A 27,989-nucleotide genomic window follows, 5' to 3' on the forward strand; every position below is an offset into this window, starting at 1 on the left:
TAATGTAATAATTGTCATCTTATTTCTATATCATCAAGCCGTGACATGACATTCAAGATTTTAGTACGCTTCCGTCATCTGGACGATGTGTTTAACCTTGTTATTTCTTTCGACTTGCTTCTAATTTATCTATATGTTTGCGACCTTCCCGCCAAAAATATCACAGTCAATTCAACTATCCCGGTATCCAGCGGATTTCTTTGTATTATCAAGAAGCCATTCGCACCCGATTGGCGTCCTAGAATTACATGTATTATATGTAGCAAAAGGTCGCAACAAGCTTGTCTAGACCAATCTGATTAAAATCCGATGTAGCGTACAAGTCATGATTTCTTTTTGGCTGTTACATTTACTGTCGTTTGTTATTTGCGGACAGTCTTTACATACGCCTACACTCGCAAAAGAACAAACGACAGTAAACGTAACAGCCAAAAAGAAATCGCAGTGTGTACACTACTTCGGATTTTAATCAGATTGGTCTAAGACACATGAACAATTGTCTATTGTCCTTACAGTCATGCCAATTATCATAAAAACAATTGAAGTGATAACAGAAGAGACTCACAGCAATTATCTGGTAAAACATGTAACGAACTTGGAAGCAAGTTGAGACAAATAGAATTATTTTTAAGATAAAACCAAATGTGTCGAGTTTACCGTAATAAACCTAAGTTACTAAAAATGTTAAATTTCACATCCTGGTGAGACAGAAATAATGGGGTTATGGCATAATACTGGACTGCACTGTAGAAACAATGATTTGTTTACATAGAAATGAATTGAAAACAGTGATATGTTCAATATTTAGATTGTTTGAAGATGACAAGGCAAAAATTAGATTATTGTACATAGACTCCACTAGTACGTAGAGTCTATGATTATCAATTATATAATTCCTATCTGTTTTATCTATACACGGGTAAATGTAAATGAGTATGCATTAACTGGAGTATCATTTTTTTTGATCAGACAACCAACAATATATTCACTGAAAAATTGTTACATACCAATAATTAAACATTACACATGTCAATTAATGGTCTATTTTATCTATAATAGTACATAATATAGTAATAAGTTAATTAATTGGGGGGGGGGATGATTATTTGGGTGCGGACCCAATAATAAATTTGATTGGATATATTGCGTCATACTATGTGTACTGTTACGCAAATAGGTTTACCCACAGATGATTCAAGACTGTGTAGGGTTTACTATATTACGGTGACGTTATTATATCTTTACATTGAAATATTTAAAATATCTGTATTATATAATACATTTACTGTTTTTCAGTTTCTGTAAAGTGTTATTGCATGTAACTCAATTATGATACTATAAACAAAGGTTTCATCAAAATAGCAAAGCATCGTTTACCATGATTCCAACATCCATACCCTCAGAGTGTATTTTAACGGCGTTTACACACCTTCACCCGTAATTTTGCAGTATTATTGTAATTCTACTTGTAAGTAACGGTTGTCTAAATATTCTCCATTTTGAAAAATTATGATGTACGTTTTGTATTTGTTTTCTACTACATCTTGTCTCTCCCCAATGATAAACGAAACCAGCTAGTATCTGACCACCCGTCACAAGGTATTACCGACCCAAAGCTTAGAGAGAAAGTCACTATATTGAACCCTTAGAACCAGTCAGTACTTTATTTGATGTACCCAAAGACCCTCCACCAATGGGTGGAGGATCTATGATGTACCACAACCATGACAAACGCAACCTGGTATCTGACCACCTGTCACAAGGTATTACCGACCAAAGCTTCGAGATAGAAAGTCACACTGGCATACTGAACATGTACACTTAGAACCAGTAAACAATTTATTTGATATGCTAATTCCCAATCGGTATATAATCTCTTATTTATCTGTAAACCTGATTAAAATATAAATGTAATTGCCATAGAATTTCCAGTTAATTTCCAATTTCCAATTTTGTACATTTATCATTAAGGACGGAGTTATTAATTATTTTTTGCAAAACAGAGTTGTTTTGTCATCGAATTTACTGCCAGCTTGAAATGATAACTATGATCATTTATCATAATACGTGTATATTAGAATGATTACAGGATTTTACGTCCGAAATAAGTAAATTCATTTGACCACTTGGAGTGTTGAGGACTCCCCGGACTGTACCTGTGGGTATGGCGCCCTCAACGACTTAATATTTATTTTCATAAAGTGGAAGTGGATTTTCTATTTTACCTTGAAATTACTTTGTCAAAATTGTAGTTTGATGTACTGTTCGCCTTCTTATCATACAATGTTTTCGGTCACGGTTTCTTACATGTGGCCTTGACATGTTTATCATAAACTATATTTTTAATTTGATATTAATTGAAATTCTAATAATTTCTTCTCCTACCCAAGGCCAAGGTAGGTAATTTAATTGTCATTAGTAATCAAGCATACCCACTGCGAATGATTTATTAATAATGTACAGCTGTAATATCAATATCTTAATATGTTGATGCCTATTTAATATTGCAACATAGTCTTTTCAAGTTCCTTTGGAGAGATATTGTGGATGTATGTCATTACACATGTATTTGTCGACAATGCAATGTAATAAACACAGTTCTCTTTATTGCTGTCTTGTGTTCTTGTTTGATATTGTTGTGATATCAAAGTGACTGCATAGAGAAGAGTGAGTGAGTGAGGGAGGGAGGGAGGGATATATATATATATATCAAATTCCAAACTTGAAGGAAAGGAACCAGCCATATTATATCAAGTGGGATATCATCACCCAAGCAGCTGCTTATACAAGTGAGACAAAACGTTGTAACCTCTGTTTAACTGAGAAACTTTGTATAATCAATGCTGAAAAGAGTATGCTACTCAACAAAAAATCCGAGCTCGTCTCGAAATGTCGCCATGAAGGCAAATACTTGCTCGCCAACTATAGAAGTAAACCCCCGTAAAGGAATAGTTTAGTCCAACCATCTTGTTACGCAATGTATACATACAAACAATAAGTGTATCCACCTTGACAATCCCAATTTAATCATCTGATGATCACTCGAAGCATGAAACTCTCTCACTAATACATCCATGCTCTGAGTAACAACTTATTACATTCTTATTCTTTTGAATTAAAACTATATATATATGGGGGAGGGAGGGGAGAGACTTTAGAAAAGGGCCAATTGAAAAGGCTCTTCAAAAGAAACAACAATTTTACTTTGTTGACATTTTCCTACATTTTATTAAAAAAACGAAATTCCACTTCAATTTGAAATTTACAACACTTTTCAGGAAACATTTCAATTAATTTGATTATGATTGCATAGTAAAATTCTTTATTTATTCCTATTGCATGAATACACTACAAATGTCTTACAAGTGTCTGCTGTTTACCTATTGCCTGGCTGTGAACATTTTTCATTAATCAGAGCATTGTATTTATTACTGCAGAAGAAGTACTGCTGCCACAAAAAGGTCACATGGTTTTACAACAATGAGGAGAACAAAGTTATCTGTTCTCTCTGAATTTTAAATTATGCTTGACAGTATCAATCAGTGCATCCATAGCTAATTCTATGTTTCTTATCCTAACACCTTAATTAAAAGTGATGAGTTGGTCAGTCAATTTTTTTTAAGCGTACGTGTACATACAAACACAAGTTTCTTACTTGTCTGTGGTACATATTGGTGATTTTAATGATGCTCAAGTTCATTGAGGGGTGGGGGGGGGGGGGGCTTTTGTAAATCATGTATATTTATGCTCAGAAATAAAGTTTTGTGTCGTTAGTTATAGAATAGGTTTTTGTACTGTGAAACCCCAAGGCACATGTATGAGTCGGATATGGATGATTGCTGTGCTGTAACTCTGGACTAAAAGATCAGTTATTGTGGATGATATCATCTCTTGCCACAAAAAAAAACTGGAGGCTATCTGTGTGATTGCCATTCTGCAACAAAATGTTGTTGCACCCAATCAGATCACTCAGTTCATTGACAGTTACATCCTGCAATGTTCACATCCAATACTGGACATGGTGTGTGTGGTCAAAATCAGATAAGATGGCAGATAGCTTCCAGAAATGTGTGATGTATATATTTGACGACATAAATATGAGATTAAGTAATATAGGCCTATACCAGCAATATATTTACATAATATCAGATATCTGTTAGCAACAGTAGGCGAGATTCTTTACTTTGGTTTCCACACACAATTCTACAGTGAGCCTTCAGTCTTAACGGGAGGGATGATAAGGACACTCCAAGCTATGTATTCCAGAGGCTATGCTTTACAAATGTAACACATACTGAGTAGTTAGTACAAGTATGCCAGGCAAAGAAGACATGATACAGGACATGAAACAAGACAAATCTTACAATGAATTCCATAAAAAAAAGATATACTAGTACATAGAAATGCTAAATTTTAAATTATAATACTAGAAAATAGTTCTACTATTTCAGTCTTTCTTCGTCTTCTTCTTTCTCTGCGCTTTAACCCATTTAATGGCTTTGACTAGGGTGATCAGTACTGGTATACTAATTGGTAGGAATAATGGTATATAAATAGCGAATCTGAAAAATACAAATATACAATAGTTTTCAGCTCAAATACCTTACAAGCGAAATACTCTATATTATTAAACATGTACAAATCTTCACCTGTGTGACGTCAAATAGGACAGATCAAAACCTTGAATCACCCCTATTCTACCAAACTTTTTTCCCTCAACTGTTCTTGCCATTTTATGCTACAATCAGATTATCATAATAAATTATGTAATTTCAAAACTGGTAAATGCTCATATTATGAGTCTGATATGCAGAGGTACTTTTATTCATATTTAATTCTATCTCAAAATCATGTCGATGATCAATGACGGTTTGTGTATGTAGCAGCTTACTTCCGTCAAGCTCAGAGCTCTAGAATTTCCCAGAACGAATATTAAAACGAATGTAATCAAAATGATAAAACCAATGTTATATTCATACAAGGTTTACTTACATTTTAAAACTACATTTGATAATACATGTACATCTCAAGTTTACAACTGCTAATTTTGGTAGATTGTAAGCTTGACCTTGCGACAGGTCATGTGATTACGTAAATTACATAGCAGTTGGACGCAATTTTTTTATACGCGATGAAGAATTTAGTGTGATGAAATGTTAGTATTTATAAAACTTGATCCAAAATTTTAGAAAAAATATATAGATTGTATTAATTATGAATTATATGATAAATATATAATCTCACGAAATCAATGTTAGTTTCATGTCATAATGCTCCTCATATGATTCCCAAGGACTACAAATTCTTACCTCCAGCTCGAATTTGTTTTAGTCCAAGGAATCATACTCATTTCATGGCATTATATATAATTACAGGCCATGTATTTTAATGTATTGAATATTATTATTCACTTCAAAGAGGAATATATCTCAAGATGTTTAATTTGGGAGAGAGAAAAAAGCCATTTGCGAAATTATCAACCCATAAAATGAATTGTTTTATAAAAATCTTTCATTTATGATAATGCTAATACCTTTTTACATTATGAAATATGTGCATAGAAGTTTTATGTATGTATACGTGACGTACAGGTGATTATTGTTTATGAACTCTGATTTTAGACTAGCACTTGTTTTCCGTCGATTTCTTTCTATAAATACTTTAAACACAAGTTATGCATTTCTAAAACATGTCCAACTAAATGAAGGTTCTTTTGTTCCATTAGCTTGCATCAATTATTTAGATTTCCTGAGAACAGTTATTGAATTCTCTGAGATTTCTCAACAACGTCAATAATTTCACACCTGTGGTTATCCCACAAAAGACAAAAGAGAGTGCGTACATTTCATCAATTTAGTTGATCGGCAAATAAGATTTAAAAGGAATCAAATCGACTTGAACATGTTACTTGATATTATGACCACTTACTTTTGATCCTCTGGAAAGTACAGTAGCTCCAATAATGACGGATCAAAGAATGCTTTTTCCGATGCCTGTATGGCTCTCTTTGACGAGTGAAAGGCTCTGTATAGATTGCTGTCTTTGAGATAGCTATGTGTCATCTGTATAGCTTCTACAGCAGTATAGACCTAGTGTATAACATACAGAACACAGTTTGACAAGTGAAAGACTACTTATAGATTATAGATTACTTCCAAAGTACGCTACAGTACTGAAAGTTTCTGGTCAACACTTCTAGCCAATGGGAGAGTTCACAATAAAACACTGTGTTAGTTAGCATATCCATATCACTGACACTGTGACTGCACAAGCTCTTGTCTACTATGAGAGCCAGTGTAGTACAGTGCCAGTGGCATGGACATTCTTAGGATTGTAAACCGTTTTTATCTTGACCTTGCTCAATATCTCCTATCGAATAGCACCCCTAGTGGCCAAACTATACAATCTTTTGTTTTTTCCAAAAACTGAAATATGATATATTGATTGCATATGTACAGGGTATAAGTAGAACATGAAACAGCACTTACTTGTTCAGCAATGGCATCTCTAATTACCATATTGCTAATCTGACCCAGTAACTGTGACAATGATGCAAGAGTAGATGTTGCCGTAGCAACATTCTCTATCGTTCGAGACCTTATAAGGGAATCAAATTCCTGTTAACAAAAGTAAAATTACTGTTATGAATGTTTAATTTTTGTCAGTGTTCTTACAGATTTTACTGATCACAATTATTTCAGTATGTTTTGTCATTTTGGAAATTTACAAATATTTTGGAAATAGATGTTTGGAAAAATATCAAATTATTAGTGCATAACTCTTCTTAAATTTTTGCGATTTTATTTTATTTTCAGGACGTTATTTGCTTCTGATTGTAGAAGATGCTTAATGACCTTTGACCTCCAAATATTGACTTTCTGAGTTGGATGCAAAAAAAACCATACAGACTGTATGTATCGTTTTGTTTTCTAATAGTGACTGAGGGACATATGCACACAAACACCCCCACACAGACTGGGATATATACATAAACCGCCTTCCCCCTCCCACCACACACACACACCATTCATTGTTCCTTTTGAAATCAGTCTTGTCTTTGTAAAACGGTAAAATCTACACAGGAGACAATCGTAATCGGCATTCTTCTAAAACTGTTATTTAGTATTGCTTTAGCATTACCTACCCAATCAGTAATACCTGTGTTATCAGGTAGAGATACAGTGAATGGTGAATCTGCTCTCTGTATAAATCAAATAAAATACAGCCATAGTTAGAGGATTCGGTATTATTTATACTCAAAGACATAACTTTCTCATTGTGAGATCAAGGTGATCATTAAACATACCAGTATGTTCTAGAAAATTGAACATTTCTATATCTATATTTCAAAAAGAGGACTCACTGTTGAAAAGATTACTGTTCAAGGTCACGTGGAGGGCAGCTGTAGATGTAGTAGTCAGAAACTACGATGGACCAATCAAATTAAAGACGAGACAGACATGTCTCCAAATTAACCTACTGCTCTGCTCAAGATAGGCAGATGTGGAACTCTGTCATCAAAAGGGTGACAAAGGGTCAGACATGACTACTACGATGATATTTCTATCAGCCAATAAGATGGCCCCAGCCTACCTTGCCTCTCCTCCTTGATATCCTAAATCTACATACCTGTTTTGGTACACCAACGAGAAGTCGTAGCTGGGACAGAAAGACTTCCATCACTTCTTTGATATCAACCTCCACTAATTCTGGTAAGGTTACATTGCCTTCAGGTTGTGCTGAGTTGTAGATCATAATACCACCCCATCGTGGACTTAGAAATGCATTACTATTTACAGACTCACCTGTTAACACAAATTCAAATTTTTGAGTCTGTTTTGACTTGCACACATACAAATGTACTTCACTTCATGTATATATACATAGTGGTATTTCAGTGATGAAAACAATTGTTATTTTCATTTCTTTATTTGTTTGGATGACACACCTTCTCAACATTGTTTGATTTTTGGTGTTGTTTTGCCATTTTGTACAGCCTTATTTTTCTGTATTAAAGACTGTTTATAAATATTGCACATAAATTGGATCGAGTGGTTTAGAGAATTTTCTATAATAGCAAATATGATGATGATGATGATGACGATGATGATGATGATGACGATGATGTGTGTGACACTAAATACACGTGGATGTCGCGACTCAATGAAACGATACAAAATATTCGAACACTTGAAACAGTCCAATCAAGCAGATTTCTACCTTTTGCAAGAAACGCACACCAGTGTAAATGAAGAAACCACCTGGCCCCTAGTATGGCGTGGAAAATGTTTTCTATCCCATGGCACCAACAACAGTGGAGGCGTCGCAATTCTATTTCATCCGAACACAAAAATAGACATTATCAAAAAAACAGAAATTATCCCAGGCCACCTACTACACATCCATGTCAAAGTCAACGATACAGTTATCAATATAATAAACGTATATGCTCATACAAACGCCAAAGAACGATTACATTGCTTTGCTCGCCTTAACACAGTATTATCAAGTCTAAATGAAGATCTAATTATTCTAGGAGGCGATTTCAACTGCACCCTCAAGCCAGAACTCGATAGACTTCATTGCGCAGATTCAGACCGCCATACAGTCCGTGCCCTCAGTAACATCGTAAATAAATACAAACTTATTGACAGTTGGCGTTACTACCATGGAAACGATCGAAACTACACTTGGCACAAAAATGAATCAAAAGCACGATTAGATCGGATCTATATAAACAAGTGGATGAAAACCCGAATCAAAACAGTCTCTATCCAGAACTCTACACTCGCCTTCTCCGACCACTCTCTTGTAAAAGTGACAATATCACAGAAACAAATAAACAAACGAAGCCCACTCTGGTGTCTCAATACCGAAATCCTAACACATGAACAGTACCATGAAATCATTACGTATTTCTGGGTGAACTGGCAAAAGGAAAAGGTCAACTATAAGGATATACTCACCTGGTGGGAAATTGGAAAACTGAAAATAAAATTGCTGACTCAACAATATTGCATATCAAAACGCAATGTACATAAACAGAAAATAGCTCAGCTGGAACGTGATACACAACACCTTGAACAAAGATTGCATAATGACAATAGCCTAATCAATGAATATAATGAAAAGAAAAAAGTGCTGATTGAACTTGTCAATTACGAAAGTCGAGGAGCAGCTGTCCGGGCCCGGCATACAATTCTCAATGACAGTCAAGTTTCTAACAAATTCATGTTTGCCCTTGAACGAGAAAGAGGAAAAACTAGACCAATTGTACACCTCAAACGTAACGACAATACAATCACTGAAGATCCAAAAGAAATCCGTGACATTATTTACAATTTCTACCAGGAACTATATACACCCGAACCAGTCGACCTAACATCACAGAACACAATTCTCAATGATTTACCACAAATAAACGAAGAAGATCGCGAGTATCTGGATAGCGAAATAACTTTTGCAGAATTCACCCATGCAGTTACTTTACTCTCAACAGATCGTTCCCCAGGAATAGATGGATTACCAAACGAATTCTACAAAACATTCTGGTCGCTAATAGGAAAAGACGTGCACTCTGTACTCACCAAATCACTCAAAAACGGCCAACTGCCACTTTCATGCCGTAGAGCCATTATAAGTCTGCATCCAAAAAAGGGGGACAATACCAGAGTTAAAAACTGGAGACCCATAAGCCTGTTATGCAGTGATTATAAAATTCTTGTAAAAACACTCTCACTACGACTCCGTTCAGTCATCTCAACAATCATACACAAAGACCAAACTTGTGGCATTCCAGGTCGACTGATCTTCGACAACATCCATTTACTTCGAGACAGCATTTCTCTTGCCAACGAAAACAATACCTCGCTTGGAATCCTCGCCCTTGACCAAGAAAAGGCATTCGATCGCGTCCACCACGGCTACCTGCAAAAAACACTTGAATCATTCGGATTTGGACCTCGTTTCACAAATTTCATCAAAGTCATATATACAGACATTCAATCTCTCATTCGCATCAACAGTACACTAACAGCCCCTTTAAACATTAAACGGGGAATTAGACAAGGATGCTCTCTCTCAGGACAACTCTACATAATTGCCCTCGAACCACTCCTACACAAAATAAGAAACGCAAGCGGTATCACAGGACTATCAATACCCGTCATTCCAAATCACACTTCATATCTGTCAGCCTACGCGGATGACGTTGAAATCTTGCAAACCAAAGACGAAGACTTCCACAGATTAAAAACATGTCTCTCCGAATACGAAAAGGCCTCTAATGCCAAAGTAAACTATGAAAAATCTGAAGGACTGTGGGTAGGGAACTGGCGCCAACGAATTGATAACCCACTTGGAATAAAGTGGAACCCAAATGGACTTAAACTTCTAGGTGTATACCTAGGAAACAGCGAACAATATAATCAAAAGAACTGGACCGATCTAATCGACATCACAGAAAGTAAAATTAAGAAATGGTCGGCGTATGCCCCATGCATGTCATACCAGAAAAGAGTGCTCATCATAAACCAGATCATCTCATCCAAACTTCTCCACAGACTTAACTGCACTACTCCAAGTAAAGACACTGTTTCATATATTCAAACTCAGTTCTTACGCTTTGTCTGGCAAGGTCGTCACTGGATTCCGATCGAAACAATGTGCTTACCACTTTCCAAGGGCGGACAAGGACTTACCCACCTTTCAACCCGCCTAACCTCACTACGCCTCGGACACATCCAACGATACCTCTACCACGATCATCTTCACCCATGCTTTTCATTCATGGACTACTTCCTCAACAAAGTTGGCAACCTACACTACAAAAAGCAACTATTCCTCACAACCGGCGTAACTCTTAACAAAACACGTATACCAAAATTCTATATCGAATTGCTACATTGTTGAAACGCAATAGACAAGATCCGAAAAGGAGAACCAGAAACCTTTTCAGATATTCTAAACGAGCCGCTGTTCTATAACCCACTTATACTACACCCATTACGTTCGTCGCCATTCTCATTGACCCACTTCATAGACGCAGGCATTACAACAATAAAAGACCTCATCAATACAGAAGAAAAACGTTGGCTAACCTCACACGACCTCAAGGACACTGTAAACATTAGATCCGAACGCATCTTAAATCTCACAATCAAAACTGTTCAACAGGCAATACCAATCAAACTGAAAACAATAATTCACAACCACTTGGAAGACTCCCTACATGTAAATGTTGTAAATACACAGTATTCAATTGAACTCCATCATTCACCGGAACTCAACCTGGCACTGTATAAACTGGAAAAAGGTGCCATTTATAAATACCTGATCTTGGCACAACACGCATTAAAGCTACCGACCAGATTAGATACCGTATGGAGAGATATCCTCAGTCTACCAGATTCCATAAAACCCAATTTCAAAGCTTGCTATTACCCACCAACAATACAAAGAGAGGGAGACCTACAATGGCGTATCATGCACGGTGCATACACAACTGGTACATTCTTGCACAACGCGGGCTTCCGACCAGACTCAAACTGCCCACTTTGTGAAGAACAAGATTCCCTATCTCACATTTTCCTGGATTGCTTACATATTCAACAGCTTCTAGACTTTATAACTACAATCTCATCACATCTTACCAACGACAATCAAACTACACCAGCGTCATGGTTCTTCATAAACCCACCCAAGAAAAACAGCACCTTTATCAGCAAAAATGCCCTTCTTCTATTCGTCCACATCACATCTACAGCGAAGCTATCGATCCATCTTGCCAGAAGAAATAAAACCAACGACGTAACACCCATTGACCCACTAGAAATATTCAAAACACGAATTCGCACCAGACTACTGATTGAATTTGAACATTACAAACTTAAGGAACAATTAACGATATTCAACTCAACTTGGAGCATCAACAACGCCATCTGCAGCGTATCAAATGGACAATTACATTTAGAATTTTAGCACTGATTTACTTAACTTAAACATGTCACAGTAACCCCAACAACATCTATTTTGAACCCATATATAAACTACGTACGTTATGAATAATGAAAACATGTAAATAGTGTATTTGTACATTGACAAGATTCGTACTTTGCTGAACTGTATAATTGTAAATATTTTAACACTTCACTGTAAATAGGGCAAATACGAATAAATGTCCCATTGAAAAGATGATGACGATGATGACGACGACGACGATGGCGACAGCGATGGCGACGGTGGTGATGATGATGATGATGATGATGATGATGATGATGATGATGATGATGATGATGATGATGATAATCGTGATGACACTGATGATGGCACTTTTCTTTTGTATATTTGAATTACAAATTCTTAACCCTACTTTACAACCAAACATACAGACAAGATTGAGATAAAGTGTATAGTTACCTTTCTCATTTAGTATATACAATGGGGAGTGATATCTAGTCGGTACATACACCAAGAAATTCAATGTTGGATTGGTAGAAACATGGGAACCTGAAAACAAAAAATAGCATTGATGGCATTGTAGCACAACTGCACAGTTTGGGGCAAAGATTGGCTTGTAGTAGCTCTGAACTCGGAGCATAAATAATTTACTAAAGTATATTTCAGCTGAATCACTCAACCTTCTTCTGCTATTATTGTACACGACTTTGGACTTAGTAAATGGTGTCTCACATTGTCATCACAAGGTTGTTTTATCAAATTTAAAAATCCAATATAAATACCTAATTCTCATCCATATGGCCACTTCAACCTTGTAAAACTTTGGTTACTACTAGGAAGTCTATATAATAATACAGTAAACACTGGGTATTTGGTTTTGTAGCAGGGTTATATATGGTCAATTGATTGTGATATAGTTACCTAGCTTAGCTTCCACTGGGTTGATTAAATGTGGTAGTACATCAGATTTCAGTACAAATCTGTCTGTGTTTTCATCTCTGACAGGACTCACTGCCAATTGCATGTAATATAGAACTTGGGAATTTACGGTGAATTCTGCAAACTCTGACAGTTGCTTCAGGAATGGGTCTAGAAAACCTAGTAGAAAATAGACATACGGGATTAGTTAACGAGGTTAATTGATATAAATTGTAACACAATTGTTGCATGTGTCTGTCTGTGATCTATTGAATAAGGACTACCAGGTACATTACAGACACCATGCATCCCTGTAAAAATTTGACAAAACAAAACAAAAACATGCATCACATCAGACTGATATAAGCGTTGTGTCAAAGTCCATCAGAGGCACCCTCTGTTGTCTTTGTATCCATTACCCTGTTTGCCTTTACCTTATTTGTCTTTGCATGAAGCTCACTTCGTTTGAGTAAAATGCATTAGTTATAGTATTTCATTAGTCATATTTCAAGAAATATAAACAATGCAATTATATAGACTTACTTTTAATACCATCAGCAATATCCCAGCTAGCGATCACTAATTCAGGATTAGGGTTTAGTAATGTAAACGTTAATTCATACCCTGGTGTTGACCTTAATGACCTCATACTCTCAACGTCAGCCTGTAAGTTAAAATTTAAAAAAAAAACATTACTGTACATTATGTTTACAAAAAATGTGTTAATGAAAATGTTCGCTGATATATTTCAAATCTGAAATGAATCATGTGATAACTTTGGTAATAGTCACACTTTCACTCCCCATTGCTGTTGACATGCTAATCCTCACCATAAATGGTAGCCAGACAGACAGACAGACAGACAGCCAGCCAGCCAGCCAGCCAGCCAGCCAGCCAGCCAGACAGACAGACAGACAGACAGACAGACAGTGAGACAGACAGAAAGAAAGACTTGCCCTGTATACTCTATTCCACATGACCTAAAACTATTCTCTTCATTAATGTTATTTTTGTATTGAAAGATGTCAAATTGCCCACAAGAGGGCAGTATATATAAATGCATTCTGAGGGTCACTATACTGTCTGAATTTCAAGTGAATTAAGACAGTGTATTTTCATTCCCCTCTTACCCTCCCAACTATCAATCAATGACACATTTCATTAAAAATGAAAGCATTCCAAATACTGAACTAATATCTCAAGTCTCAGGAATATCGTGCATGTATTCCCTACAATTCTTCACAGACAATCCTTGTCTGCGAGTTTATGGGTTACATCTTATTATGCGACAACACTTTCCGTTCAATTCTCTTTTTTTTTTTTGCTTTCATTGATCAATAATATCATATACTTACATCTGTATGTTTAACACCAGTAGCTGTACCATGAGTTTTAGCTAACAGAGCTTCATGTACAAACTGTTCTTTCACCACCTGGCTAGTCAGCAGTGCTGCTGCTCTCAAATCTGAAACAAAGAAAGAATTGGTTCGTAAGTTTAAGAGAAAGATCACAGTTTGTTTTCAAACGATTGTTGATTCTTGTAAACTAATGTAGTGTTTTACCAACTAAAGGGAATGAACTGTGCTAGCACTGTCTTGCCACCCAGGCCGCTGTGCTTGGCTGGGTTCTGACATAGCTCAAAGGTGATCTACCATCATTGTAATTTATTATACAGTAATATTTCTACATGAAGAGAAATGCTTCATCCCAAAGTTCATTCTACAACTGAATATCAGTAAAGTTACCTACCTTCACCAGAGACAAACGCATGTCTATGTTTTCCCACATAAACCTTAGACGAAGTAAATAAGTGGTCACGATTTGAAACTATATAGACAAGTATAGACCCAACTGTAGATCCTTGATCAAGACTTTTGATATCCGAGTCTAAATCTGTTGAAATCAAAACAAAACAAACTAGGGTTTGAGGCAAAGCAGACTGGAAGGAGGTTGTCAATGAAAACTCACACAAATTCCTGATACATGTAATCACAAACAACAGGAATTGCATTTTATATGGCTGACATGGTGATGCTCTAGGGACAAAGATAGTCAGATAGTCAGAAGTTTTGGAACCTTTTTAGTTGAGTTTGTTGAAACCTTTCATTTTGTTTTTTTTAATGAATAAAATACATACAGTGGGTCACAGTTAACCAATTTTTGGAGTAAGTTTGTAAAATTTTTAATAGGGAGGGCAAAAATATCATCCTAGTTGACAAAAAGTCACTTTATATCATGAAGTATAGCCGATTTTTTTTCATCAAGTGTAGAATTCACAATATGACAGTGGCAAGCAAGGTTTCTGCTTACTAAGATAGGCACAAACTAACCTTTTGTTACAACAGTGGAAACCAAGCTATTGGCTTACTAAGATAGGCACAAACTAACCTTTTGTTACAATAGTGGAACCAAGCTTACTGAGATAGACACAAACTAAAACTTTTGTTGTGATATGTTGATATAAACTATTGGTCAAATTATACTCTCAGTAGGCTGGCATTTCTGATAGCTAGTTTTTCTAGAGTGGCCACACACTGTCTTGATTACGTGGTGATTATATCCACATAACAGAGGTGCTAGGCACTGTTATCACCCACTTGTGTAATCTACCACATACAACAACAACAGCTTTAGTTTGTGTCTATCTTAGTTAGTCAAAACCTTGTTTGCCACTGTAGTATCCAATATTCAAATTCTCACCTCTCAATGTTGATTTGATTTGAAATACATCTTTTTCTCTTTTGTTTGCATCTCTGACTTCAAAATCATAGTGTACAGATAACTTAGAGTAGCGTCCACTATAGTCTGTTAACAAAACAAATCATCAACCATGTCAAATAATAGCATATATAAATTTTTCGTATGAGTCACATTTTGGCAAGCTCCTACGCTTTGTTACTCGTAACTATCAGCCTTCATCAGTTCTGCTTCTGGTTGAATGCTTCAAGGTAACATTGCAATCAGTGGTGACCATATTGGATTCGTTATGGCTGTCAACAAATAAATGTATAGTCATGTACATTTTACTGTAATTCTACTTTGAACATGATTGTGTAATCTGTCATAGTTTATTTGAATTTGCGAAGTATTCACATGGATGCATTCAAATCTAAACAGACGAACATGTATCTCTGAAAAATTCGAAAATCAAGGAAACACAGACAACTTGTCTCTGTTCATTCTGGCAAATGTATGGATGGTCACAGTTGACTTATAAATATCCCATAGAGACTAATCATGAATGTTTCATCCACTATCCTGTAAATACTTCAACTAAGCAAAGTAAGCTAGGATGAGACTGTATAACCATTTTTCTTCAGTTCAGTTGTGAAATCACTTGTAGCAAAGACCAACTTATCAAAAAGAAAAACAGAACAAGGTCAAGGGCAAAATTGGATCAAAGCAAGTCCTCGGTTGAATACAATTAAAACTGGTTGATGATTCAGAACAAGGTCCAACAAAGGGCAAAATTGGATCAAAACAAGTCCTCGGTTGAATACAATTAAAATCGGTTGATGTTTCAGTGTTAACCCTTCAAAGACCGGATGTGAGTCCCTCCCACTATTGAAAGTGTAGGATTTGATTTTGAATGCACAATTCATATTATATGATTCCAAATTAGTTTTGTTTAAAATCTTTGTTTGTTATTTTCATACCTGACACAAGTGAGTAGTCTAAATGTGCCTCTAGAAGATTCACATGACTTTGTGTTGTACTGTCACCAACAAGTACTACTGTTACAGGAATCTTACAAGATGTCTGGAGAAAAAAACAAACAAGAACGGTTACAGGAATCTTACAAGATGTCTGGAGAAAAAAACAAACAAGAACGGTTACAGGAATCTTACAAGATGTCTGGAGAAAAAAACAAACAAGAACGGTTACAGGAATCTTACAAGATGCCTGGAGAGAAAAAAACAAACAAGAACGGTTACAGGAATCTTACAAGATGTCTGGAGAAAGAAGAAAGAAAACGAGAACAAGAATCTTACAAGATATCTGGAAAGTAAACACGAAAGGTTAAAGGAATCTTACAAGATGTCTGGAGAAAAAGAACAAGAAAGCGAGAACAGTTACAAAAATATAAGTTATCTTACAAGGTGTTTTGAGAAATAAGAAGACAATATGACACACATATACAGTTGAATGACTTACCTGTAAGTTTTCAAGGTCTGTTATATGACCATAAGGCAGAGTAGCTCTGTATGTTGTTGTTGTTCTCCACCATACAGGTATACCAATAAATAAACACACAAATGCTATACTTAAAGCTGCATAGGCTTGTACTCGGGATTGCTCTGTAGATGACAGGGACATACAAACATATAAGATCAATTAAAAAAAAAATAGTGTGTTTCCGATAACCTGACCGACCCTAGTTTTTTAAGCCACGACATTGACCTTGAACATCTTTTAACATGCAAAAATGTAAACTTATGACAATTTACTTCCATTTCCCCTGTAAATTTTCGTTCAAAAGTATCTTTGGTTATTTTTTCAAAAAACACATTCCAGAGAGAAACAATGTCATTTCAATCTATAACAACACAGTCTGCATATTGTGTTTGTCTACTTCTGAATCACATAATTGTCTTCATTTACTTCTTTTACACCTCATAAACTGTAATATAAGTATTGTAACCAACAACTATCTTGTCTTTGGGTTGAGTAATTAACAAAAATAAAATGTAAAATAAAAATAAAATAACGACATACCTACCCTAATTTCTGAAGTCATGTTTAATATCGTAAACAAATATATCTTTTATTTTTGCCTTATATTAATTACAGTGAGCTGTAAACTGGGTTTTCATAACTGTTTGGAAGTGTTTTAGCTGTTATTAATATGGTCTACGTCCATCATATCGCATATATTCAGGTATGTAGCTAATTTAAATGTAGCTGATAAAACTGGCAAAATAGCTGGTAATACCTATTAGGGAAACCCATGAATTGGCCCAATTATGAATATTTAATGGTTGAAATAAACAATTCCACAAAAAAGTATCCGGCTAGTAATTGTGGAGTACTGTAGTACAGTTGTTTTTGCCGGCCTACGTCATATCTCTGTGTAAGTTATTGAGCTCGAGGAATAACAACAAATTTTGAGAATGAAAAAATACAGAGTAAAGTATACCCGGACTCTATGTAGCAGTTGGGAGCTAATTTGTGTTTTCAGTCAATACTAGTTATCGACTTGGAGCAGTAGTTGAGGCCTAATTTTATATTGGGCAACCTAGTCTTGTTTTTCGGCAGTAGTACTAATACTATAGTAGTAGTACTAATATAGTACTATTAGTAGTACATGCATTTTGCTTTTCCATGGTTAGCCGGGGATCCTAAAAAGAAGACATCGCGATTGCGCACGAATATTTTCGGCCGAGTGAAGTAAAGCAATGGGAAAATTGAAAGAGCAGTTGATTGCGAAAAATAAATCAATGGCTGACTTTTGATTTGAATTCAGAAGCATCTGTAGTTTACATGCAGAGACACCAACCTTCTTTTTCTTGTTCATCCATCGCCGCCATCACTACAGCCTTTGACCTTTAACACCTGACCTACAATTTAAGACCCCGTGAGATTAAAACTGGACGATGTTGTTCGCAGTGTGTACAAGTATTAAGTAGGCTAGGGTGACACCGCAAACAAGCTCGAGCCAGGCATTTGAGGTTCTCTTGGGCTGGGGTGGGGTGGGGTTCTGTAGTCTCTAATAATAATTTTCAACGTAAGTTCTGATATATCTAAGTCATTGAAAAGTAAATTTGCCTAATTGTCATGCCACTCATAGACCCTCCATCGTTGGTGACGGGTCTATGTGTGGCATGACATGGTCTATGTGTACGTACACGTGCACGTGTCCGACTTTGGACTGCTGGGTGTGCGCATTCCTTGGGGAAAATGACATGGTGTATTAGTTATCTAGGGTCTGCTGACGCATGTAAGTGCCGGTTGATTGTTCACACTGTGTGCATATAGTATCAAATGTGTGGGAAGCAAGATCATTAGATCATTAGCTGTTAGCCGTGGCACCGGTACGTTTTATTTCTGGTAAGTACACGGAGAGTTGTTGTATGATTTTCTATGTTTACTGAGTTCTAGATGTGATGATTTCAATGTCATTTGTAACGAGGATCTCAACAAAAGTAGCGAATACTCTTCCGTGCCTCAGAAGGATGTTGATTGTAATTGGTTATTCAAATTATACATACGATCGAATTGGAAGGATATGTTACTGTATATGAGCATGGGGGTGTGATGGAAGAGTAAATATACTTTGTATGGAGTCAGTGTGATTATTTTTAGCAACTGTATTCGTATAAATGCAGTGGTAAAAGTTCTGTAACTTCTCTGTATACCCATGTGCACGTCACCAAGCCTGTATTTTGATGACATGGCATCCGTATCGCAACAGACGATAACTGGTTAGACTTTAAACATATGGTTAAAGGTTATATTGAAGACAATGTGGTATTCTTTTTCTTCTTTCTAAGAATCAACTTTAACCGGCTGATATGCTGTGTTTGTATGTCTACTTTTATACATGTAATTGTTATCAATTTTGACATATGTTGAATTTTCCAAAAGTGTCTGATATTTCCCACGCTTTATGTTGAGGTATTTCATCATATCATTGCTATTCAACACCGAAGTAGTAGTTATAATTTGCATTTACAAGTATTTTTTATATCTAAAAAAGTAAGAAAAACTTCACTCCTGATAAAAATGCAAAATCCCTATTTCTATATACAAAATGATTGTATTATTATTATTACTATCACTTATAAGCGTATTATAATATTAATATAATAATATAATAGCATTGTAACATAAGGTTATTATTTGTGAGAACACATCTCTTATGAAATTAAGAAATGAATAAAAATGTGAAATTAGATTTTGAATTTGATTCTATTTGTGGTTTTGAAAATAAAAAGTGTTGTACATTTGTCATGAATGTGTTCCTGAGTTAAAGTATCAATTTACAATTGTAACGTAAGCCAAATGTCATGTGCAGAAATGTTTAATTGATTGACCATCGTGTTATGGAGAGTGGGTACTGACTTTCAGAGAATCCAGTCCTGTTTGTTTTGTTTTATCTGTCAAATTGATTAGTGTATCATTTTTTATTCAGTAGATACTTTCTCCTTTTGGTAACAGTTAGTATTAAATGCTAAGGCTCATTCTTGCAAACCAGAGCTAGTATTTCTTTCACTACACTTCAAAAGAAATGTAGGGACCGACTCATTAAGAACGGTACCGTAAAACGGTCGTGGTTTGCGACGATGGCTAAGGCCTAAAAAAAATAATTGTTTGGTTCCAGTTACCGACCCCACCTAGCTTTTCACTGCCGACCCTAAACTTTTTTTTTTACATATTCGAGAAAAAAAATAATTCTTCCAATATGTAATGGCTGTACATCTGATAGGAAGAAATAAACAACACAGAGACCATTGGAAAACAATGAGAAACCTGAACTAGACACTCACACAGAAAAAAAATGTAATAAAATAAAATAGAAAAGCTACCTACCCCCACCTATTCTAAAATTGAACATAACTGGAACCACACGATTTTTGTTCTTTAGGCCTAACCGCAATATGGTCAATAAATTGCACACAAAGGCTATCAAAACTGTTAATAGCTAATAACTATGTAGAGTTACTGTTGAATGAAATGTTACAATATGGTCTCATGAAATGAAATATTATGGAACATGGCCAGGAACATAGAATTTAATAATACAGTAAAGATACACAATATGATAAAAAATATGGATTATAGAATTACATATTTTATGAGGATCACTTGACTGGTTTTTAAATGGGTAAATTTATCTTGTATAATGAACTACCATATTGCATAGGACTGGATATTGAGCTGACTGCCACGTCTGTGCCTTGGCGGCTGATGATTGATGACGGGTTGCTGATGGCTGCCTAGCACTTCTTTGATTTGGCTGTTCAATTTGTGATCTTACCTCCCTTCCTTTTGATAACACTTGAACTAGAACTAGTGCAACCTTTGCAAATGTTACTCAGCGATGACATTGTGTACAACACTTTAAACAGCACATCTCTGATATGTTTCAGAATGTAATAAATTATACTTAATGTTGACATTTACAACTTAAAATGGGAAGTAAACTTAAAATGGGACAGATAGAGTGATGCATTTCAAGGACTAATTCCACTGATGAGAGTTTGTGGTAATTTCCTACAGAAAACTACCCATACCCGATTATAATGTGTGCGTACAGTCATATGATGTTTTAAGACCTCCAAAATTATCACTCTCAAAATGGTAAATTTAACTTTAGCTTCTTTTACATTTCATATTTTAATCATCTTCCATTCATGAATATTATCATCTCCACTAAACTCTGGATTTTATCCTAAAATCATTCAGGGTGTCTGAATGACATGTTTATCAAAGTAATTAATCTTCGTAACCCTGGGTTCAAATAAAGTCATTTCAAGAGTTCGCACTGTATTAAGCGGCCACATTGGATTCTGAAATGGATTAATTTTGATATCAATTTGACCTATATTTCTATATTTCTACCATGACCTCTCATTTTTTCTTGAGAATTGAGAATGGGTTGGACTTTTCTTGAGCAAAGTAACAGCACAATTTTAAACAGTTTATTTCTGAGGCACATTTCACTTTAAGTTCAAGAATTTAAGGACTATATTTTAGATCAGGTAATGTGATTGATATGTTTTCAGATGTATATCATAAGTGTCCTGTTTATGAGGGGAACATCGCCTTTACCAGCAAAGTGCAATTCTTGCACTTTCTTATCAATCCTTATCAGCTCATTACCATAACTAAGTGTTTGCTTTTTGTAATTACATCTGATAAGCCTGAGTCATCGCTGACATTGATAGCTATCGTATCTCCTAGCCCTTGAAACCAACCCTTGTTTTGAAAACATGAATAAGTTGGTAATTATGATTTGAAAATATGCACCTAATAACCTGATGACAGCCATGATCTTATTCAAATGAAGTCATTATGTAAATGTAGATCTTATTCAAATGAAGTCATTATGTAAGTGTACATGTTATTCAAATGAAGTCATTATGTAAATGTACATGCAAGGTAGAGATGAAAACAACACATAAAGCATGTGATAATTTACATGTAATTTATGTAAATTATCACATTCAAGTGTTTGATAACAACTTTTGGGGCGTACAGAATCAGAATCAGTTCTAATAGTTCTCAAGACAAACTAGTTGGTTTGGAGAGCTAGGAGGTACATAGTCCTGCTTGGATACGGAGTAAGTCGTCTGGGGGGGGGGGGGTGTACTGGGAATTTATAAGTAGGGGTGCCTACTTCCGATAAAGATGACTGAAAACAACCCATGGAAACAACCTTACCTTGTTCAAAATATGGGGTCAAAAGTCATACGTGCATTCAAAGAGGTGGGTCAAACCTGTACATAATACTTTAAAAATCAATTTAGTCTACATGAGTCGAAAAAGGAGGGTCAAAACTGTGGTACATATTATTGTATATACCCTTTCTATGGGAGTTCAATACTATGAGTATGAGAAAAATGCTAAGTTGCCATTTTTCTCTTTTGAAATTTTTGTTTTGAAATAATTTTTTGAAATTTTTTTTTTTTAATTTTTTTTTTTAATTTCATTTTCAGTGATACTTACAGCCTGGTAACCAGCCATTCAATTGATCTAATGCACAAAACCTTACTACATAAGACACGGGCTTTCATCATCACTATGAGTTCTCAACGGAGAATACACAAACTAGTAATTAATGCTGATGACTTTGGATACTGTCCTCAGAGAAATAAAGGCATCGTGGACTGTTTTGAAGCAAAAGCTATCACCAGTTCTTCACTCATAATTAATGGTGCATTTACCAAAGAAGCAGTCACACTGGCTAAAACACACAAACTACCATTAGGTAAGATATTACAACAATATGTTACACTTTTTACTTGTTAAGCAAATGTGATGAATACTAAACAGCAACAAATTAACCACAAATGGACACAGATGGAGTTGTTCACTCATTGTGTCAGGGGATATTTTGTTGCAAATCATGTAATAAGTGTTACTGTGAGTCTTTTTTAGGCAAGTCTATAAAATGATGTAGTTGTAATAATGTCAAACTATATAATTGTATTCTATAAAAATAGGTAGGATTGATATTGAAATAATTATTACATTTTGGGATGGGGGGGGGGGGGGGTATATTTCTAAGGCCTAATAAAAAAAATTATGTGGTTCCGGTTATGCTCAATTTTAGAATAGGCGGGTAGGTAGATTTATTTTTAATTTTATTTTTTTTCACTGTCTTAGTGCCTAGTTCAAGTTTTCCATTGTTTTCCAAATGGTCTCTGTGTTATTTATTTCATCCTATCAGATGTAAAGCCATTACAGATTGGGTGAACAGTTTTAGAGTATCTTGTTAAGTTGATGACAGTTTCTGCAGCCATTATTTCTCGTAAGACTTCACAATTTTTGCAATTTTAATATTTTTTTCTCGAATATGTAAAAAAAAGTTTAGTTTAGGGTTGGCAGTGAAAAGCTAGGTGGGGTTGGGTAACCGGAACCAAACAATTATCTTTTTAGGCCTAATTTTCATGCTATTTTCGAATTTTTTTTTTCAAGATAAAAAGTGAAGGCTTGACAGCAGTCTAGCTCTAGTCCTCAGAGGGGATTTATTATATAATATTAAAGTTTTGCATTTGTAGTACAGGTCTGTAAATTGTTGGGTTTTTTCTTTCCAATCCATTAAAACCAATCATTATGTATCATGGTGGTTTTTACAATGGTTGAACACATGTGGTTATCTCACAAAAGAGAAAAAATTCATGTTAAATAATTTAGTACATTGGATACATAATTGTAGAGGAATCTCATCAACTCTTAACAAGTCTGGGTCATTTAGAGAAATTCTAGACTAAAGGTAATTAGGACTACTCAATATTGGTCAATAAATATACTTGCTATTAGGAGTGCATAATTTAGTGGGGCACAAGCTGAGTTAATAATATCTTTTTTGGTGTAATTTTTTTCTGCATATTTAAAATGTATTCAACAGTATTCTACTTACTGAAGCATACTTAATTCCCTTTGTACCAGTGGGGTTATTTCTTTTATATAAAAATTAGGCCTAAAGATATAATTGTTTGATTCCGGTTACCCGACCCTACCTAGCTTTTCACTGCCGACCCTAAACTTTTATTTCACGTATTCAAGAAACAAATAATAAAATCGCAAAAATTGTGAAGTCTCACGAGAAATTGTGGGTGCGGAAACTGAAATTATTCCAACAAGAATCAAATTATTTTGTAACATATATGATGCACTTTGACCTTTTACCTTTGAACTTCTCTTAAAGGACTACACCTGAATTTGACAGAAGGCAACCCAGTACATATAATTGACCAAGGTGCTTCATCATTGGTGGATACAAATGGGTATTTTCTTGGAAAGTTTGGATTCAGGGAAGCAATAAAGAGAGGAACAATAAATATGGAAGAGGTAAAGATGAAATACTTTTGAGTTAAAAACTAATATTGCAGTCATCATCATGGGAAATATATGAGGGAAAACGACCACATGAATTTAACCTACAGAATATATAGCAAACTGACTAGTCCAGATGCTATCCATGGCTTCGATCTCTCTCTCACCCAAGACTATAAAGTAAATTGGATGTACATAGAATGACATTCCCTGCTTAATTAAAAATTCCCACCAACAGCTGCAGTATATAATCCAATTGGCGCTCAATAACATAATCACATCCACACATGATTTACATTCAAACTTGAAAGTGTTAATATGATGTTAAGTACATAATTTGCATATTAGGATAGTGTTGTTATGATGTAAAGTACATAATTTGCATATCAGGATAGTGTTGATATAATGTAAAGTACATAATTTGCATATCATATGATGATATTGCTGTTATTTTTCTTGAATGTATTACCAAATTGCAAGCACTTGTCAATGTGTGTGATAGCTTGACTATGGTATTCTCACAAACCAGAGCTGTTATTTCTTCTGTGACAATGTGAAATACCAAGATTGACGGAGCGTTTTGGACGGTGCCGTAAAGGAGGCTTAGTTTGCGATGATGGACTACTGGCATGATTTTCATCAGCATGTGGTCAAGCTAAATATTCACTTGATTAGATTCATTTTACTAGACATGAGAGAGAAAAAGACCAAAGCCATGGATAGTACTAGTATCTAGACTACAAACTGACAGACAGTAACTGTTACCAATACTACTGGCTGACTTTACACAATACATACACTACCAACCAGCAACTTAAAACTAATTATATTGAGATAACTTTAACTAAGGTGAAGCCTGCAACATATGCTTATATGTGTAGATAGTACATACGATGTAATTCAACAATAGGGTGGCACACAACTGAATGGCAATGTTTGTGTTAGGCAACAGATTAATTTAATATTTAGAAATCTGTTTACATATTTGAAGTATAAAATTCCATATTGAGTTCAAATTTGATACAAGATTACAAAATAGGATAGTTCCTTTTACGACTCCAGTCTAAAATACAAATTACATTCGGCAAAAAAAAAGGTACATTGTAAAATGGAGGTATAGCCAATACCAAAAGGGCTTCTGAAATTACTGCAGTGTTAAAAGTTATTGTGATATTGTAAGTGATGTTGGCTCTATAATGTATGCACCCAAAAGATCAACAGATGCAGTACTTGTCAGTGAAGTTACAGCACGTATATTCATTCATTCGCTGTCTATTATTAGTCAAGGTGGTTGTGGTATTATTTGCATAACAAAGACAGAACTCATTGAACATGCCTGCATGTACAACATAGAACACATACAGATGACTGTGGACTATTTTCATAAAAATATTTTTCTGCAGGTCATTTTTTTCCAGCATGAAGAATTGTGATATTGTAAATAGATTATTTTAATTATTATATTACTATATGACTATTGCTTACATATACATAACAATATTTGAATGTGACTTTTATTACTTACCTAGGTGGTATAGCTGTATTTGTTGCTATCGCAGTTACAGTTGTACCACCTAGGTAAGTGATATTGATAACTACATTCATTTACAATACCAGAATTGATCAAATACTATTAAAGTGTGAGAAATGACCATGTTCGCCCCAGTTGTGAAAATATTAGCATGGATGAAATTTTCTTGAATGTTTTTATTTTATTAAAACTATGTTAACATGAATGTCTTTATATACTTTGTCCAGGTGAGACATGAAATGCAGGCACAAATTGATAATTTTAGAGAATTGGTTGGTCACCTCCCATTGTATGTAGATGGACATCACCATTGTCATGTTATATCAGGTGTGTACCATATACTGTGTTGTTTTATATTTTATTTACAAATCCTCAGTAGGTGAAGCAATGATTTCCATAATGTTTAGGGGTACATCATTTGATTTCTGTGGGTGGGGTGGGGGTGGGGGTGGGTGTGAATGGGGAGGATTTTTTGGAAAAAAAATGTCTTGGCTTATATATTTTGTTGTATTTATTGAAAGATGTATGATCACCAAGTGATCAAATCGAACAAATTTACAGTTTATTGCTGAATGATCACCACTAAGTGACTGGAACTGTTTGTTTGTACTGTTTATATCCAGACATTAAGCTGGTATACATATTTACCATCAATGACAGCGTGTACTTAAATTTGTACTGTAGAGGGCCCAGTCATTTCAAATATAGGGTTGGTGTGAAATGGGAAACATTAACTAATTGTGAATAGTTTCAGCCACTTGACCATTAAAACCTGTACTCTTGCAGTAATTATGTAGTAGTTAGAAAAATCACATTTTATCACTATTAACTGAAAATCAGTGTGTTTTTTGAATATTTGTATACATCATGAGTCGGTAAGATACCCTGCGACAGGTCGCCCTCACAGGATAGAACAGGACAGCGAGGTCGGAGTGACACAATGTATACAGACTAGATATGGCCTAATTAAAAATAAAACTACCGGGTATATTTTGACTACCCAGTTTTATGCTGCCCATCCTCAATTTGTATGTATTTTGAGAAAAATGATCATTCACATTTTTTTTCAACTTTCAAAAAAAATAAACAGAGAAATGAAATGACCACTAAAGATTAGAATTCTAATCTTTTAGTGGTAAATGTATCTAATCATAGAATGTATGTAATAATCAAATTCACAACATTATTTTTGTCTAAGAAATGGAAATTGTGAAAATATCAATTTTTTCCCCCATTTTTTCAAGGTGTGGCTAAGGTGTTTGCTGAGTTGTTGAGTAAGAATGGAATTCGTGTTACTAGACTACCAGTACAGTATGGGTTAGACAAATGTAGCTGGGTTGAAAAAGCCAGTATGTCGTTCTATCAAGGTGTCAAAGAAGATGCAATAACAGCATTGAAAATCTTTAAATCTCACGGAATAAGGTACCTGCATGTACTATAGTATTGTTGTCATTTAAATCACTTTCAAATGCTTATATAAAACATAGATAATAGAAAAGGTAAAGGTGAATTTTGTACAAATGATGTGTCTGTAACATGTATGTTTCTATGTTTTATGTGGATGGAATTTCTGCTTCCTCTACTGGGTACCAAATCCAAATGTATATGTATTAAGATACACTAACTAAACCTTGAATATGGAGTACATTAAAAAATTGTAATGTTCTTTTCATACTAACTGACTATTTTTCTGCTCTATATCTACAGCCATCCACATGGCTATATTGGACTGAGTACAATGGGTGCAAACATGTCTGTGGAAAGAATCCAAACAGCTCTGGATACATCCATCAAAACAGTGGAAGAGACCATGTCATGCAGTGATTCAACTCTGACCTTTGAACTCATGACCCATCCAGGTTACCAAAGCATTGCTGGCTGTGGTGGTTTCGATGGTGGACCTGATACTTTTGCATTATCAAAAGATCGTGAACACGAGATAATGGTACTAAACGATGAAAAACTAAAACAATACTTTGTAGATCATAATATACAACTTTGTTCCTTTGATGAAATGACCAATGATTATATGAAGTAGCTGACTTTTTTTTCAAAATTTGAAAAGCTGTAATTGTGGTGT

At 35.1% G+C, this 27,989-nt stretch overlaps 2 protein-coding genes across 2 annotated transcripts; one reads left to right on the top strand and one right to left on the bottom strand.

Annotated features, from left to right (window-relative positions):
- Window positions 1-3,964: 3,964 nt before the first annotated feature.
- Window positions 3,965-18,404, bottom strand: LOC144449432 (GPI-anchor transamidase component PIGS-like). The gene is made up of 14 exons (XM_078139964.1): window positions 18,374-18,404; window positions 17,032-17,174; window positions 16,533-16,635; window positions 15,577-15,681; window positions 14,626-14,769; window positions 14,232-14,341; window positions 13,420-13,540; window positions 12,880-13,056; window positions 12,418-12,507; window positions 7,630-7,805; window positions 7,145-7,201; window positions 6,489-6,617; window positions 5,929-6,089; window positions 3,965-4,562 (listed from the first exon to the last, which is right to left on the bottom strand). The coding sequence occupies exons 1-14, from the start codon at window positions 18,402-18,404 to the stop codon at window positions 4,448-4,450; spliced, it is 1,662 nt and encodes a 553-aa protein (XP_077996090.1). The 3' UTR covers window positions 3,965-4,447.
- Window positions 18,405-18,831: 427 nt separating this feature from the next.
- LOC144449516 (carbohydrate deacetylase-like) lies at window positions 18,832-27,980 on the top strand. The gene is made up of 6 exons (XM_078140061.1): window positions 18,832-18,924; window positions 22,536-22,807; window positions 24,251-24,393; window positions 26,137-26,236; window positions 27,154-27,331; window positions 27,617-27,980. Exons 2-6 carry the CDS (start codon window positions 22,576-22,578, stop codon window positions 27,945-27,947), a joined length of 984 nt encoding a protein of 327 aa, XP_077996187.1. The 5' UTR covers window positions 18,832-18,924; window positions 22,536-22,575; the 3' UTR covers window positions 27,948-27,980.
- The last annotated feature ends 9 nt before the right edge of the window (window positions 27,981-27,989 follow it).

Source organism: Glandiceps talaboti, chromosome 18 (genome assembly GCF_964340395.1).
Source record: "Glandiceps talaboti chromosome 18, keGlaTala1.1, whole genome shotgun sequence".
Lineage (NCBI taxonomy): Eukaryota > Metazoa > Hemichordata > Enteropneusta > Spengelidae > Glandiceps > Glandiceps talaboti.